This window comes from Rhamphochromis longiceps, linkage group LG23, assembly GCF_057381845.1.
Source record: "Rhamphochromis longiceps isolate RC_006_pf linkage group LG23, R_longiceps_female_GT1.1, whole genome shotgun sequence".
Taxonomy (NCBI): Eukaryota; Metazoa; Chordata; class Actinopteri; order Cichliformes; family Cichlidae; genus Rhamphochromis; species Rhamphochromis longiceps.
In genome coordinates, this window is record NC_140578.1 from 3,338,906 (window position 1) to 3,355,498 (window position 16,593).

At 40.5% G+C, this 16,593-nt stretch overlaps 1 protein-coding gene across 6 annotated transcripts; it reads left to right on the forward strand.

The window, feature by feature from the left end:
• Nucleotides 1–56: 56 nt before the first annotated feature.
• On the forward strand, nucleotides 57–15,256 carry shc2 (SHC (Src homology 2 domain containing) transforming protein 2). Of its 6 annotated transcripts, none has more exons than XM_085398673.1 (15): nucleotides 57–350; nucleotides 1,062–1,112; nucleotides 2,784–3,594; nucleotides 6,670–6,740; nucleotides 8,933–8,993; nucleotides 9,222–9,341; nucleotides 9,983–10,036; nucleotides 10,202–10,253; nucleotides 10,897–11,023; nucleotides 11,984–12,164; nucleotides 12,793–12,889; nucleotides 13,528–13,707; nucleotides 13,918–14,258; nucleotides 14,365–14,516; nucleotides 14,786–15,256. In XM_085398673.1, the coding sequence occupies exons 3-14, from the start codon at nucleotides 2,827–2,829 to the stop codon at nucleotides 14,491–14,493; spliced, it is 2,181 nt and encodes a 726-aa protein (XP_085254799.1). In that variant the 5' UTR covers nucleotides 57–350; nucleotides 1,062–1,112; nucleotides 2,784–2,826; the 3' UTR covers nucleotides 14,494–14,516; nucleotides 14,786–15,256. The 6 variants fall into 6 exon arrangements, with proteins under 6 accessions (XP_085254799.1, XP_085254802.1, XP_085254798.1 ...); XM_085398676.1 differs by having other exon boundaries at nucleotides 3,334–3,594; XM_085398672.1 differs by having other exon boundaries at nucleotides 57–1,112.
• The last annotated feature ends 1,337 nt before the right edge of the window (nucleotides 15,257–16,593 follow it).

Sequence of the window (16,593 nt, forward strand, 5' to 3'; positions counted from 1 at the left end):
AAGATGACTCCCTCCGCAAGGAAAACACAAGCCTTGAGGCGAAGCGCTATCGCGATAGAATTTGTACATTTAACGGTATATTAGGAATGGCTATATATAAGATTAAAAAAAAATACGTTTTTGATTTTTTTAAACCCAAGGTTTGTGTTGTATTTTGAAAAGTTTGTGGTCGTTTTGTCAGATATGTTGAGAAGTTGACACAGTAAAAGATCTTCGGCTCTCAATTATCTCTGCTACGTAGTTGATCTTCTGCAAGAGAGGACTTTTGACGTAGACGAGCCGACAACGGAGGGTAAACTTTCAGGAGAAAAGTACACAGGGTTGGCGATGTATCCACTGGGGGTGAAATCGTATGTATGATTCACTTCTATACTTTCTGTTCGACCTGTGGTGTATTCACAACAGCATGGGAATATTACGGAGCCCCGCAGAACACTTAGCATGACTACATACATTTTATTATTTTTAAAAAGCACTTTTGTCATAGAACACTGAAAGTGAATATGGCAAAAATATTTAGAAAAGCATCCATCAGCATTATCAGTAAGTGATTAAACAGTACAGTCAAGATGCAGGTCGTTTACACCCAACTTTCATAGCCAAATTGTATATATATGTTTTGTATAAATAGCATTATATTCTCAGTCTACTAACTTACTGCGAACTCATTTTACATTTTAACCAAATAACAGCTTAAATTTTCTGTGCTGCAGGTACCTTATGACGTTTTGTTGTATTAGGTTGTGTCAGTGGCTGCTAATGAGTGGTGTGTTATTCAGAGCAGGATTTGTTCCACTTGTATATGTAAATTCATGAGGTAAATCCGTTGACTCTTGAAATACAGAGAAAAAAAATGTGTGAATTAAATTGGAATTGGTATCATTTGTAGAATGAAAGTGGAAGTAAGAGTTTGAGGAAATAACATGAACACTTTAATTTTATACATGACACTCAAGTGTTTTGCCAGGGAAAATGGGGAACAGAAAATACCGAGAAAGGCTACTGCATCTGTCAACATGCATCGATTACATCTGGTTTATCAGTAACTTTTTATACTCTAGCAAACAACCACTGCAGTGGTCATGTAGCAGCTATCTCAGAGCCTGACACAGGTAAGATCCATGCTTCTTTCTAACTTTAAGATTGCAAATGTGTCAGTCGCATGCCTGTATAATCTATTATCTTGTTACTATTGTTCTGAATGAATTGGGCTGTAGTTTGTTTACTGTAGTTGTTCTAGAGTTGGTGTTGGATAAATGCCATGGTCTCCAGGTTCTCCAGATTCTCTGAAGCGCTGTAGAAATCCCGTGAATTACAGACCTTTCTTCAGCTTTTTGGCATGACAGAGTGTTGGGTTAGACACAATATATTTCTAGAAACTTGTTTTGGGGAATAGGTTTTCCTTCTGTCTTCTGTGTCAGTATCCTTTTTACTACTGTACCTGTTTACGTGATTCGACTGAAAATCATCGTTTAACTCGCTTTATGTTTCTCACAGAGAATCCTGACTCCTGATGCGTACCTTCTGTTGCCTTTGTGTAAGACGGAGGAATGCAGTTGTGAGAGAGAAGCAGGAAAGAGGTTGAACGGGGGAAAGGGAAAAAGAGAGAGCAGCTAAAAGGATCTTGCTGAGATGGCTGATTGTTCTCTTGGGAGACGGTTGGGAGGGAGATGGGAAGGGAATTTAGGCAGATGGAATAGGGTGGATGTTTTTAGAGATGTAGTCCCTTAGGAGAGTGGCTGCATTGTTTTCTTTGTGAAGTCTTTGCCTATAACCAGGATCAATTATAAGCATACATCAAATCATACAAAATTCACTTTAACTAAATGGACAGGAAATTTTCTGATATTCATCAACATCCAAACTCAATACCCTAAATATTTTAACTTTATATCTCAATTTAGCTAGTTCTAGAGCTTTGTTCTTCTGTTGCTGTACATTTGTGTTATTTGTTTTTATGCGATTTACAGTAGTGTTGGTTACTTTTTGAACATGTGAATTTAAATTAAGGACATTATTTTGTGTTAGTTATCAAAATGCAGAGACAGTTGAAATACAGAAGGCATAGATAAAAAATAAACAGAAAATCCATAGATAAGAAAAATTCCAAATGATAATGAACTGACAATGGATGGGCAAGATGCTTCGGATGTTTCCAGCCTCTCGCCCAGTGTTAGCTGGGATCCCAGCTGGTTAAGTGGATGGATATATCGTTTTATTTCAGTCATATTTTTACCGTCTTAAAAGCAATGCAGCCTTTTTTATAATCTTAATATCACTGTTTTTTTTATTGTCGGAGGTCAAATGCTGGCATAGAGTTCATTTGAGGAGTAGATTCCAAAATGTAATGATTACTGGCTCCAATTACTGCCTTGCTGAATGTACTTTATGTAGAAACACAGGTGCTCTGTAGTGTCAATGTGTACGTGTGTCTGGGAGCCGGGTGGTTCAGGCAGATGTGTTTTGGCTAATACAGTCTGAGAGCAGCTGGGCAGGGCTAATAGACCAATGACATCATCCAAAGAGAGAGAGAAGAGAGAGAACAAGACTGGGAGCACAGCTTGCCTAAGGCAGGGAGAGGGAGCGGGGCAGCTCAGTGAGGAGAGCAGCATGAGAGCGGGACAGTGTGTGTGTGTGAACGGGAGAGGACCAGACAGCATTCAGTTGACTTTGACAAGGATATAAGACCAACAAGATTTTCCTGCTAGTTTTCTCCTCCTCCTTCTTTGCACCTTTCCCCCTCCCCTTCCCCCCTTTCCCCTTTTTCTTCCATCCTGTGGCAGTTATCCCCACTCACAGGTCCTGCTTCAGGCGGCTACTCCGGGCATGCTCCTTAAGCCAAAGTATGACCGCTTTCGCAATGAGTCTGTGACCTCCTCCGACGACCTAATGCAGAGCTTAGCCATGAGCGGCAAAGTTGTGGCCACACCAGTGGTTCCCTCCTCCACGCCAAGCCTTCCTCTGCCTCCTTTGCCTCCCCTGGATCCCAGTGCCAGGTCCTCCTCTTCTGCTGGGGCTATGGCCTTGGCCGACTCTCCTTGCCTGGATGGGGAACAAGATGCCACGACAACCTTCTGCATGCTCATTCCTAAGATGCCTCAGTGGAAATTCTCCAACTCCCTGCTTAGCCGGAGTCCATCCAACTCCAGTTCCAGCTCCAATTCTAGCAAGGACTCGGGCAAGACAGCGGCAGCTACTTCCCAGGCCTCTGTCACGTCTTCTTCATCATCACACAGGCCTGGTGGTGGAGCCTCAGCCAGTGGCCCAGTGGCGAGCCTTGCAGCAGTGCTTAACTCCTGTGACCCGGTGTGTGTCACTCCTTGTTCCCTACAGGCCATTCGGGGGCAGCGAGCAGTAGCAGCGGCAAATTCTGCCAGTCCAGGGGGGCACGTATTTGGAGCCGCAGAGGTCATGGCGAGCCCCGGTGGCTCCAGCAACTTCAGATCGGGAATGACGCGCAGCACAAGGGTCGAAGGCATGTGGCTTGGGGGAGAGGACTTCAACCAGAAGGGCAGCTTCATCCACAAACCCTCTCAAGGCTGGCTGCACCCTGACAAGAAGATAGTAGGACAAGGAGCGTCCTACATTGTCAGGGTAAGCTAGCTGGCACTTTTTTATTTTCTTCAAAGAAATAAAAAACAACCAAAGGAAATATGCAGTAACTTTTTTCAGGTGCTCATCAATGAGTAAAGAGAACAAGATAATTGCAGAATATTAAATATATGACCCCACTTAAATATTCTCTGTCTGACTGCACAGAAGACAAAAGGACACCTCACTATCAGGCAGTTTGTTATGCAGCTCATGTGGGAAGACTGGGGAACACATAATTTAATCCAGATAGATGGCTGAGCGTTGCTCATTGGGAGACAGCATGCAGGCGTCAGGGTGGAGAGAGATAAACCATGAAATTATGTGTACAGACTGTAGAAAGGATTGTGGTTCAGCTGCACTGTTTACCAAAGGTAGAATTTATCATACTGTACTTAAACAATGAGAATCTGTATTTATAGAGCTTGTAACTTAGGTCTGATTGTAAGCTCCCACTGCAAGCTTGTGGGAGTGGTTGCTCTTTGTTTTGTTTCGGGATTGTTTACGTTCTTGTGTGCAATGAATTATTATGATTTTACCCATAAAATGTTATTTACAGCATCTCAGCATAGTCGATACCAAATGTTTATTTCATTATCATGAAAATATGCTCAATAAAGCTTTTTTATTATTCTGTAAATTTGTATCAAAATAAACTGATACATATAGAAATGAATGTGATCATTTCAAATGATATAGATAAATCTGAGTTTCAAAGAAATCTTGTTCTCAATCCGAGCTCGCTGTGTTTACAAAGGGCTACCAGCCTGAGCAGAATGCTCGATGTCCCCTCAGCAATCCCCCATAACTGTTCACCTCTGCCCCTGTGCTCTCCTCCTCCTCAAACTAATGACATGACTCTTGATTAGCCCAGACTGGGGCCCAAGCACGCTTTCTAATAACATTATACAGGCACCATTCATTCCCATATTCAATTACATTTAATCACAGTCATTTGCATCATATGATGTGGAAGAGGATGGTTGGATCTGTATGGGAGCAGTCCAAATGTCGATTACATATGAGCTCTCACAGCCAGGAAGGGCTTTCTGAAATGGATAACAAGTGCTCTTTTCATATCTGACTCATAATCATATTAATGATGGGACCAGGCTTTTAACAGCTTGTTGTTGTCATCAGAAAATGCCCTCTGACTATTGCAGATGACCTGAAAGAGCCAGTGTTTGAACGTGTTTCACGCCTCTTAACGTAGTACTTCAGGAGACATGTATGTGCAGCATGCATTTCAATGGGAAATCTATGCCATTGAAATGCATGTATTAGTGTCAGAGTGATGGTTGATTTCTGCTGCACCTTGCCATTTTTAAGCAGCACGGCCACTATGCTGAGCGACTCTCATTCTCTCACTCACATATTCATACATATCCACTCCTCTGCTGGGAAAGACACAAATCAGATTTTTAGCAATGCTCTTACTCGCTCTCTCTCCCTCTCTCTCGCTGCATAGCCACGTCGAGATCTGTGTCTGGCCTGCATCTGCCGCCTCTGCTAGTCAGGATTTTGCACCGACCATCAAAACACCGCTTCTGCTAAATCATTTGCAGAGAGAGAGACAAACTGTTTCTATTTTGTGTTTTTCACTTATTTCACTATCAAAGCGAAGCATAAATATTTGCAATGTGATTGCCTGTTGCTAATTGATGCAGTTTCTAGAAGGGTCCGTAGACTTGAGTTGTTGTAATTTTACTGTCATATATTTTTGAATATGCTCTGCGTAGTGTGCAGTTAACCAGGAATAGAGAGTAACTAATCACATACTTTTATCTGATCATCCTTTACTACATGGCTGTTGTTTTGTTGTAAAATCTGATCACATTGGCTAATAAACTTCTTTTGGAAATCTTTTACAGTGACAAACGATATAATTTGGCAATTATTTATGTCAAAGGCAGCCGCTACAGCAAAACACGGCTAAAGAGGACATGCTAATGTTATTAAATTTCTAAGGAATGTGTCTTGGAAAGTCTACGTCCCTGTAGTCATAGCAATAGTGTGCAAGAGACTTGGCCAAAAGGACAAGAGTGCAGATAGGGTGAGAGAAGTAGGGATTTTGCATCAGTAGATTGAGTTTGTGACAATGGAAGCATTGGCAGAGAGAGGGAAAGAAAAAAGAGAGGGACAATTTCTCTGATGGAAGATGTCCCTCATGTCCAAATCTTGTTAGTGAGCTCGTTATGTTCTCTGGCTCAGAGGTCCCACTCTGTTTCTCTCTCCGTCTCTCCAAATAAGTTTCACAAAGAGCTGTGCTTTACATCCCCAATGCAATGTGCTGCATTTAAGATGAGTGTCACATGTTTTTAAGGAGGCTGCGATTCAATCAGTGTAGCAAAAAACACAGGAAAAAATGTTAATTATTAATATTCAATGTTGCATCTGTTGTTTTTACGTATTCATGGGTTTATTTACCTATGCAGCAGGAATGTGGTAGATGGTAGAAGCTTTTTTAAATGAGTTATTATCTCCGAGTTGGTTTTTAGAGACTGATTATAGCAGGCAAACAAATGCCAAGCAATTCGTTCACCACTTCATCTTTTCATGATAACCACACAGATATGCAAATAAGATGTAGAGGGCGTACTCACATGCTGATTGTTTACGCAAACACACTCACATCCCCCAGAGGGCTGAGAAGCTGCAGTTTATCCATGATTTGGAGCTCTGAGTGCTGCTAATCTAGTCACAGTGCCATTAGCACCCCAACCTGACAGGCATTAGGAAGCTGCTCAGCTGGGACCTTCCCACTGGAGGACACTACATTAATGGGCTATATGGGGATTTGATTTAGATTACTGTTGAAAGTAATCACATGTACCAACAGAGTATAGTCTATTGTGAACGTAACATCTCTTTCTGGAAGTGTTGTGGTGTAGTTAAAAATACAAACTTAATTTAAATGCAGCGCATGTTTATAGTTCTGTATTTTTGAATAGTTTCATTCAATTATCTTTTCAGATCATAAAACATATTTGAACATATCATGAGTTTATTTTTAAATTAAAAATAAGGTATTTAACTTAGATTTTAATGATTTTTCTCCCTTTGGTTTTTTCTTTACAGTACATGGGATGCATTGAGGTGCTGAAATCAATGCGATCCCTGGACTTCACCACACGCACTCAAGTGACAAGGTAAGCTGGTAACCGTCATATCTGACAGTGTAGATGTGTAGTATTAATTGAAGTGTGAAGAGTTTTTTTAAAATATATATATATATATACTATATATAAATACTTTTGCTTTAGCATGGCCAATAGATTTACACTTGTCGCATTAGTCTTTTTTGATCAAGAGCCACAACTTTGAATTTCAAGTTTACGTTGCAGTGGAGCTGTCCAATAACTCATGCACTTGCAAGAACTACATGCATGAAGACAGCAGTTATAGTGTGGGACTGTTAAGAGATAAACAGAGCTGCTGTATTTGTGTTCACTGGCATCAAAGGCCAGAAGGTTACACATTAAACTATGCCTCAGGGCCTTACTATGTCTGTGTCTTGGTGTTTTTATGCCCTACACGTCATGTTATTGTTATAAAAACAGGGTTTTTTGCAGTCCTCAACCTCATGGGAGAAGTCCTTTTCCCCACTCCCTCCCTGTCTGCCTCGCTCTCTGTCTCTCACCCTCTCCTCTCTCCTGCACAATCGATCGGCAGTAATCTGAGCCCACCGTGCATCCGAGGCTTAAGTGCAGGGGGGAGGAGGTAGCAGAGATGGAGTGATGGAGAGGGAGATCTATTATTGATGATGTTCGTTAATGACTGTAGAAAGCTGCAGTGGTCCCCATGAACGCACCCTGCTGGATAATGTCTGCGGCTGTAACTTCTTGAGGGGGGAGGAGGAGGAGGAGGAGGAAGATGTCCAAAACAAAGCAGCAAAACAAAATGTTTGCACTGGGAGTAGCCATAGAGAGTAAGATGGCTATGTCTGGTCTTGTTTTTATGTGACTGACTGAGTCATGATTATTTCCAGCAATGATGAATGTTTTTTGTTTGCATTCCTGTCGTGGTTGATTTTAAAGTCCCATTTAAGTGTGTTTACCCCTCGGTCAAGGTCAGAGGGGCCCTTTTCACCTAGTAGCTCACATAAGGCATTTTTTAAAAATTCAAAATAGGTTCAAGTCCTCCATGATGCTAACAACACAAGGCTTTTGTTCCTGGGTCTTTCCTTACTTTGTTTGCCAAAGTCGTGATATGTGTGTATGTGAATTGCTGGATATCATTTAAAGGCAGCACAGTAAGGGCTTACATATCCATTCAGAACAGGCCATTCTTCAGCTTCCTGACTTATACACAACTTGATTTAGTCCTGGAAGACCACAACGAAACAGTCAGTAGCTTCCAGTATTTCAAAAATGTAATTCAGCTCCAGGATTTAAAGAAGGTGCTTTCTCTTAACAGTCCTCTCTGTGTTTTTTGCCGTTTAACTGCAAAATGAGTGAAACGAGGTGCAGCATTTTATTGTAGTCGAAAACAACAGCTCATCTCTCCCCCCCTCCTCTGTCTCCTCCTCCTCCTCCTTCTGCTCTCTCATCAGCATGAGTCATTCGAACATTGTGGTGTTTTTCAAAAATCCCTGAGAAGACTTTTACTCGAGATGGGGCCCGGGACGCTGCTTTTTAAATATTTACGAGCCACTTGATAGGGGCAGCTAGGTTCTTGATTGTTCCCACTGTCCCCTGGCAGAGAGCGTGTGAGCTCCCGCCTCAAATCCACTTTATGGCTCAGCCGTGCCATCATGCTCACACAGGGACAGACCCTTTAAATGCCCATTAGGCAGTCATTCCCAGGAGTTATATCAGTTTTATCGCCAACTTGTAACAAATGTGCAGGGAGAATTGCACTGCAGAAAATAAATGCTAATGCTAATGCCCTAAAGAGGTCTTATACACTATTTACTTTTTATTTTCTTCATCTGATGCTGTTTATTCTCCCATACTTTGGGAATTTAAATTCCCAAATTATTCATCAACAGATGAATGCTGTTATTGTTTTCTTTCTCGGGTTAACATTTCCAACATTAATGGATAAGAATGTTGTGACTTTCTTATCTATTTTCGTGACCTTTGAACTACGATTTGCCTACGACCTATGGGCTTGTTTGGAGGAAGGGAAAACGTCTGTTCATGTTTAACCTAACGTTTTCCATTGCTGTGGGGCGGCGTTTTGTGTTGTGACTCAGTTTTCTGTATTTTTGCACAGACAACACAAGTCCATATGATTTATACGTTATATAATATTATTATTATTACAAATGGCTGATAATCAGTGACCAGTATATTCGTCTTTAGTCTGATCTGAAATCTTTCTTCATGTTTCTCTTTAGGGAAGCCATCAACAGACTGTGCGAAGCTGTGCCAGGTGGAAAGGGGGCTTGGAGGAAGAAGGTTAACAGTAATTTATAATTCTAACATACATGCAGTACTTTTGACAAGCAGTCAATAGTAATTTTATATACACACAAGATGTATTAAAATAACAACAAAGGGTAGAAAGGACTGCTGCTGCTCCATGCGGCTGTTTTTCTGGTAACTAATATACAGTATGACATTTTTATCTGTATCTACAACTGAAGCTATATAACTGTAATTTTCATCGTATCCTTTATTTTGTAGGTTCCAAACAAAGCTCTGCAGTCAGTCATGGGGAAGAGTAACCTACGATTTGCAGGCATGAGCATCGCAGTCAATATTTCCATCGATGGTATTAATCTGCTCATTCCTACCACACGACAGGTTAGCTGATACTTAATTAAGGTGGCGAATGTACTTGCATGACCACAATGTGATTAAGACCTTTATAATGTGCCAGCTATTATTTTTGCATTTTTCTTTATTCCTATAGCTTAGCTTTACATTGACGTTAGCATATTTTCTCTTAACTGTTAATCACTGGGTAAAATATGTGCGAAATCACTGATGAGATAAAAAAAAATTCTTTGTTGGAAGTTTGTAGTGAACAATTTTACACTCCTATGTGAATATTATAAATAAATACCACTTTTGTGAGGTACAGAGTCAAACCTTTAACCTTTAATTGGGACTTTGCCCAGTTGTCCATTATGTGTAGATACAACAGGTTCATCGCTGGATTTAGGTGCCTTTTTTATGCTTGAATGAGTAATAGGCCAGAGTTAGGTGGCTAAACAAACAAACAAAAACATGAAAACAGTTAAAAAGCAGCCAATGTCCAAAGAAAAACTTTGAAAGATTTTCAGAAAACCTGGAGGGCTGTTGCTCAAGACCACTTTATAAGAATTCAAAGAAATTTTAGCTCCTTGGAAGCAAAATATGAAGAAATGAGGGGTGGGTCAAAACTTTTACACAGTACTGTACATTCATTGACAAAATAACGAATGGCTTCCTTTCTCTTTCAGGTGATAGCTCATCATCCCTTGCAGTCCATCTCATTTGCCTCTGGGGGAGACACAGTGAGTGCAGCATTTAACATTTACTCTCCATTAAATTGTTGGAATGAACATTTTGCCTATGCAAACATGTATGACTTGAATTAATCGTTAACAGTCTCGAGCTTCAAAAATTACTGATGGTTTTGATTTATCGAGCTGATTTTCCCCCAAACTGATATGTTGCAGGACACACCTGATTATGTTGCATATGTGTCCAAAGACCCAGTGAATCAGAGAGGTATGTTCTAAAAAGGTTCCCTTTCTCCTTCCATACATTTTGCCACTAGACAAACACGTTTATTTTGTAAGGCAAAATAAGTTGCATTAGAAAATAATGTCTGTTGTCTTTTTTACTGTGGATTATAACATTACTATTGCGATATCTATAGACATTTTTTCTTAAAAATGCTTTGATTCCACCTCTAACTGTATTATGTGGTCTGTCTGTGGCTTAATTACAATTATTATGGGTTTAGGGTGGGTGAGACTGTAACAATAACAGTACAAAATCATTTAAAAAAATATTTTATTAACAATATTGATGATTTGATTTTATCATTTGCATTGTAAACATATTAGTATTTCATTTTTAAACATCACAATTATTTAAAAAAAACTAAAGTATATAAAATGTGGTAATATGCCGGTGTCGTAAACCAGTATTGTTATAAAATATCAGCCTATTGCACCACAAAATATACTTTGTTGGAAATTAAATAGCTAATAAACATTGTGTTTGCTGATGTCTTAAAAAATATTAATATTTTAAAAATCCACATATGTAGAAGCCAATAAACTATTGGCTCATTGCTGTACCGGGAGTTTGAATAGCTCGTGGCAACTTTTTAACTCCTCACTCTCTCTCTCTCTTTTTCTTTCAGCATGTCATATCCTGGAGTGCTCAGATGGTTTAGCCCAAAGTGTCATCAGTACCCTCGGCCAAGCCTTCGAGCTGCAGTTCAAACAGTATCTGCACAGTCCACCAAAAACCATGACATCTGTGGAGAGGTAACAGAAAGTCCTGCCACTTCTCACGTACTTAACTGGATAAAAAAAGATGTTAAGAGTTGTTGTTACTCTCCTTAAAATCAGTGACATCGGTGAAGCGGTGGGATAGTGACTCATAAATTATCCCAACGTGTCAAATAGAAAAATCTAGTATGTTGACTTCATGTAACAAAAGCACCAAAAAACACTTCAGTTTAAGACTCCCAGGACTGTATACATCCCAAGCATTCTTACCAGCAGCTGTCAGACTCTATAATGCAGCTTAACACTCTTTTGGTCATCTTACTCACCAGCTTGTTTGTTTACTGCACATTTTATACATATCTCTGTACAATTTTTATATTTTTCTATACATATTCTGTACATTGTTACCTGTATATACCTGTATATACGAACCTCGGTTGCTTGTGTCTTCCTTTTATATTTTACTTTCACTTGCTGTAAGAGCTCTGTAACACCGAAATTTCTCATCCGTGGGATAATAAAGGTTTATTCTATTCTAAGCATCCAGCAGAAAGAGCTTAGCCACCACCAACCTGATCTAGTTTAGAGTTCTCAGATTTCTTTCTTATTTATTACAAGGAGATGTGATACTTTGTTCTTGTATTTCTTCAAAATCAGTCTTACAGTGTTGTAAATACATAGATTTTCTCACACATGAGATGCTACCGCAGCGATGCCACTGCAGTCACCAGAATAAGTCCAGACAAGCAGTTTGTTTCTTCCTGGTTTCAAATAAACATCTTCTCAATTTCGGATGTGGAGATGTTACTTGATCAGAACAAATCAATTTAACAACGCTGATTTCCTCCTCAAATTAATGCTGTAGCGTTAACATCATTATAGAAATGAATACATAATCATATTTGGAAGTCGTGGTTAAAATACAGTTTTTTGCTGTCTTTATTTGGACATGTAGTTCTGTTGTCAGACTTACACTCACAGTATATTTCTCCTTAGGTCTGCCAGGACAGAAGAACCAATTTGGAGGGATGATGAGGACTTCTCTGAGCCGGATTACTATAACCGTATTCCAGGGAAGGAGCCTCCTGTTGGAGGTGTGGTAGACTCCAGACTCAGGCCCAGTGGAACCCTCATTGGTCACATGCACACTCAACCACAGAGCAAGACAGCAGCTCAGGTGAGTGTCCTGACATGGCTATAGAAATACTGTTAAATCAGGCTCTGCATGTTGTAGCTCTACTGTAGCTGAATCCAGTTTTGAGGTAATTGCATATTGTGTATTTATATTTTTCTATTTGTACGGTGTATTTCTGCTTCTCCAAATTTCATCGAGAAGACCTCCGGTGCATTTTTGTGTAAAACTGTAAAACCTGCATGCTTGCACTACAGACTAAACTAAAACATCTGGTCATTATCATGAAGTATTGGATTAATGTTTCGAACAGAACTCTCTGACATCTCCCTCGTGAACTGGTGACTGATGTGTTTTCATGCTCCTGCCTCATATTGTTACATGGAATTAAAGCATAGGATCATGAAAATATACTCCATAACTGTGCCTGCAGCATAATTGCCTAAGACAAATACGATTACACGAAGAGCCTTGGGTTCTCTGTAGCCTATCAGGTGAAAGGACCCATTGCCCCCTTTGTTGCAACTTGTTCACAACAGGGTGACATGCTGCAGCTAATGTTTCAAATAGAGTGCTTCGAAACTACATTATGCAGGGACACGAGATGAGAGTTCTTGGTTATACAGATCCAGATGTATTTAGGTTGTGTTCTTGTGGTGTGATTATGTGTTAGCAGATGAGCTCACCAGCCAGGAGAGATCAAGCATCTCACCAGCCTGGTCAGCTGTGTTATGAGCTTCACTGGGACACGGAGACAACCTGCAGCTCAGGTGAGACATCCTGTGGCAGGGAGCAGCTGTAACAGCTAAAACATTGTGACCTTTTAGATTAGTTTTTATAATACAGTTGTTATATAGAGGTGATGTACTTAACTGGGGGGATTTCAAACAGGTTTTTAAATGAAGGATTTTTTTTTTTTTAAATATATGAGTTGCAACGTTTTCTAGTCACATACTAAACAATGAGGATTGTCAGATTTGTTTTGTGTATATATTTATGTTAAATTGTCTCTGAAGGAGGTTAGTTGTTTTTTTTCCATCCTTATTGTATTACAAAGCTAATCATCACAGTTCTCATTGCCTGAGGGAGCTCAGCGTTTGCCCTCTTAATTAACAGAAATAGGATCTTGGCATTTTTAATAAGGCCCCCTTCATACTTCATATTGTTTATCATCTTTAACTAGACTGATGCTAGGAGGATGATCAAGATAGGTACGACAATTAACTTTTTCCTTTCAAAAATATAGAAAATAATAGTTAGACTTTTAGTAGTTGGAAATTTTAAGTGACATTTTGTGATTTTTTTTTCTTTTATATAATCAGTTGTTTCCGTTAGCAGCAAACAGTGCTGTAGCACGGGGCAGAAACTAGTGAATGAAACGCATTTTGTGCGCACCTTTCTGTCTTAGGTCTGACATCAGATGGTTATTTGTGTGCTGACGGTCAGCCTCCAGGCAGCAGAGACTATGAGGAGCATCAATATGTTAACACCCAGAGTCTGGAAAACCTGGATTCACTCACTCAGGGTCCTGATGGGCACAGAGGCACCAGGGCACCAGAGAGTCCCAAAAAGGATCTCTTTGACATGAGTAAGTCCCTGCCTATGACATCTTCGGACATATATATAACAGAACGACAGCCAGACTTTCTCTCAAATGTTTGATTCCCACCAGATTCCCTTTTTGACACCGTCCTTTTACGATTATCCACGCATCTTTTACTAGTTAGGCAGACCACTACACTATGAGGAAACAACAAAACCTTGTGAAACATCTCAAGCGCCTTTGTCATCTCTGTAGGGCCCTTTGAGGATGCCCTGAAACTCCATGAGGCCTGTGGTGTTGGGTCCACTATATCTGGAGGCTCTGGTGCTGAGGGAGGAGTGGGAGGTGGTCGGGTGTTGGAGGATCAGTGGCCCAGCCCTCCACGACGCAGAGCCCCCGTTGCTCCAAATGAGGAGCAGCTTCGCCGTGAGCCCTGGTACCACAGCCGGATGAGCCGGCGAGACGCAGAAAAACTCCTGAGCCGGGATGGAGATTTTCTGGTAAGGGAGAGCACTACCAATCCTGGCCAGTATGTGCTAAGCGGCCTGCACCGTGGCCTCCCTAAACACTTACTGCTAGTGGACCCTGAAGGAGTGGTGAGTCTCTTAAGAAGTAGTTTCAATAAATCACACTGCTTATTTGTTTTGTTATGAAGTTACACTGGTGTACTCCTTTTGTTTTGCTTTTCCCTTCAAAAAAAAGGTCCGGACCAAAGACATGTTATTTGAGAGCATAACCCACCTCGTCTCGTTTCACCTGAAGAATGAGCTGCCTATTGTAGCAGCAGAGAGTGAGCTTCATCTCAAACGGGGTGTGAGGAGGAAGCAGTGAATTACCTGGACCTGTGTGGGACTGTAAGATAGCAGTATACACTATGGACTTTTCAAACCAGATACATGAATAATTTAAGGGATTATAATGCAGACGTAAAGCAAGGAGTGCATGCTAACATTATCATTTTAAAAAGCATTGCTATTTCTTTACATTGTTGAGGTGTTCAATTTGTCTTTAACTGCAAAGGGGAGGTTCACATTTTAGCGTGTAGATTATTTAGATTCACACACTTGGTTACAATAGATCTAAGTAGAAATAATGTAGTATTTCTTTCTCTCTCGTTCTACAGTGCTAAATTCCTATGTGCCCATACAAATCACATAAAAACTGAATCTAGGACTCATTATGGGATGATTTTTCAACGGGAAGAAAGAATATCAGCAATACTTTCTTTCCATGGACAATCCTTCTAAGGAGTCTGCAGTATCTGATATATCCCTGTACTTCTGCTTGTTGACTACCAGGATAAACCAAATATCCCTCATCTGTCATAAACTCCTCAGCATGCAGTTATTAAGCTAACAAACCAACCAGGATCCACAGTCTGTGCTGTGCCCGAGCTGGATAATCACCAACCGAGGTCAAAAATTAAACTGACAACCTGTCTGGAGAGGAGCCAACCTCAGGAAATCACAAAAGGATTTAATGCACAGTGAAGAAAAGCCTGTAATTGTGAAGTTCTTCCTTTAAACCACAACTTGCATGACTAGTAAGTCACAGGTTATTCAAATCAACCAGTTGTGGGAATCACCAGAACAAACTGTCACTAATTTTCTGGTGCACCAAAAAATTCAAAACAAGATGTCCAGTTCGTCCAGTAGTTCATCTCGGTACAAATGCAGGAAATGAAAATTCTGCAACTGTTTAGAATGTAAAGACTGTTAAATGCTCATGTTCAAGGTCTGCAGTATCTGAATTTATAACAGCCACAAAGCCTTTATTGTTTCTCTGAGCTATTTTAAGCCTCACATGCATCAAAAAAAAGCATAATCATGATACACCGATTAGCCCCAACATTAAAACCACTGACAGGTGAAGCGCACATCACTGATTTACCTGGGAAACATTGGGTCCTGGCATTCAAGTGGAAGCTATCTCGAGACATCAACCACATAAACAAGTTCCAAGTAACAGCAACCTCAAGTGCTTTCCTCAGGAACAGTTGCAGAACATGACAAACAGTGCAAGCTGTTGAAACAGCCCGCCTCCCTGCAGGTTCTGTTTTCGGCCACAAGATGGGCCAGAACAAGCCAATCCACTGCACCGACTCCATGCAAAGAGCCAGACAACACGGCGCACCCCAAAACATCACCTGTCGCTGCACCGATCGGTCAGAGCCGTTTAGGTGGAACAAGCGGGATCTACACAATGGATGCTTTTAATGTGGCTTTAGTGTATTTATCAGTGCAGTGGAGATCGATACATTGTCCTGACTGAGAAGTTTGATCACATTTGCTATTAAATCTGCTATTTGTGCTGTTTGTAAGGGCTGTTCATTATTTTAGGAAGTCATGTGTGGTAAAAACTCCTCCGCATTAATGCTCAGTATAGCCATGCCCGTTCTCCCCAGCCTCCCCCACTTCAGTGCCTTAATAACTACACTGACAGGCGTTTGTGTCAGCGTGTATATAATGTGCATTTATGCTCTTGTTGCAAAAGAACAGTTTTCTTGCCACGCCAATGAGTAAATGAACAAACTTCAGGATGATTCAAAGTTGTGTACATGTAAACAGTAATGGAAGCTGCTCTTGTTTTGGGGTGAATGAGTAATACTGTCTATGATGGTCTTAAATGTTATCGTCTTATATGTGTGTCCCTCAGAGTTTTTAAGTCAGAGGTCAGTCATAGACATGTTAAAGAAGGAGCTTAATTTTTCCCAGCTCAGGGAAGTGCATCACTTTATTGTCCTTATTCCCTGTCTGTACATTTTACTGACTTGCTGGGGTTTTTTTTTGCTCCACAGCGTTTCATTCCCAGTTTTGACACTGTAATACTTTAAAATTATTTTGTCTGCTTTCTGCCCTTTTCCCCCTCTCTGTTCTTGGCTACTTAAGTTTAATCAGGCCCTCCTTTGTTCTTAGCCTCATAAATGCACAT

Coding starts and splice junctions, on each gene's coding strand:
- shc2 (XM_085398672.1), top strand. CDS start 2,827: ATGCTCCTTAAGCCAAAGTATGACCGCTTTCGCAATGAGTCTGTGACC. Junction 9,342..9,982: donor TCATTCCTACCACACGACAG/GTTAGCTGATAC, acceptor TTTCTCTTTCAG/GTGATAGCTCATCATCCCTT. Junction 14,259..14,364: donor TAGTGGACCCTGAAGGAGTG/GTGAGTCTCTTA, acceptor TTCAAAAAAAAG/GTCCGGACCAAAGACATGTT.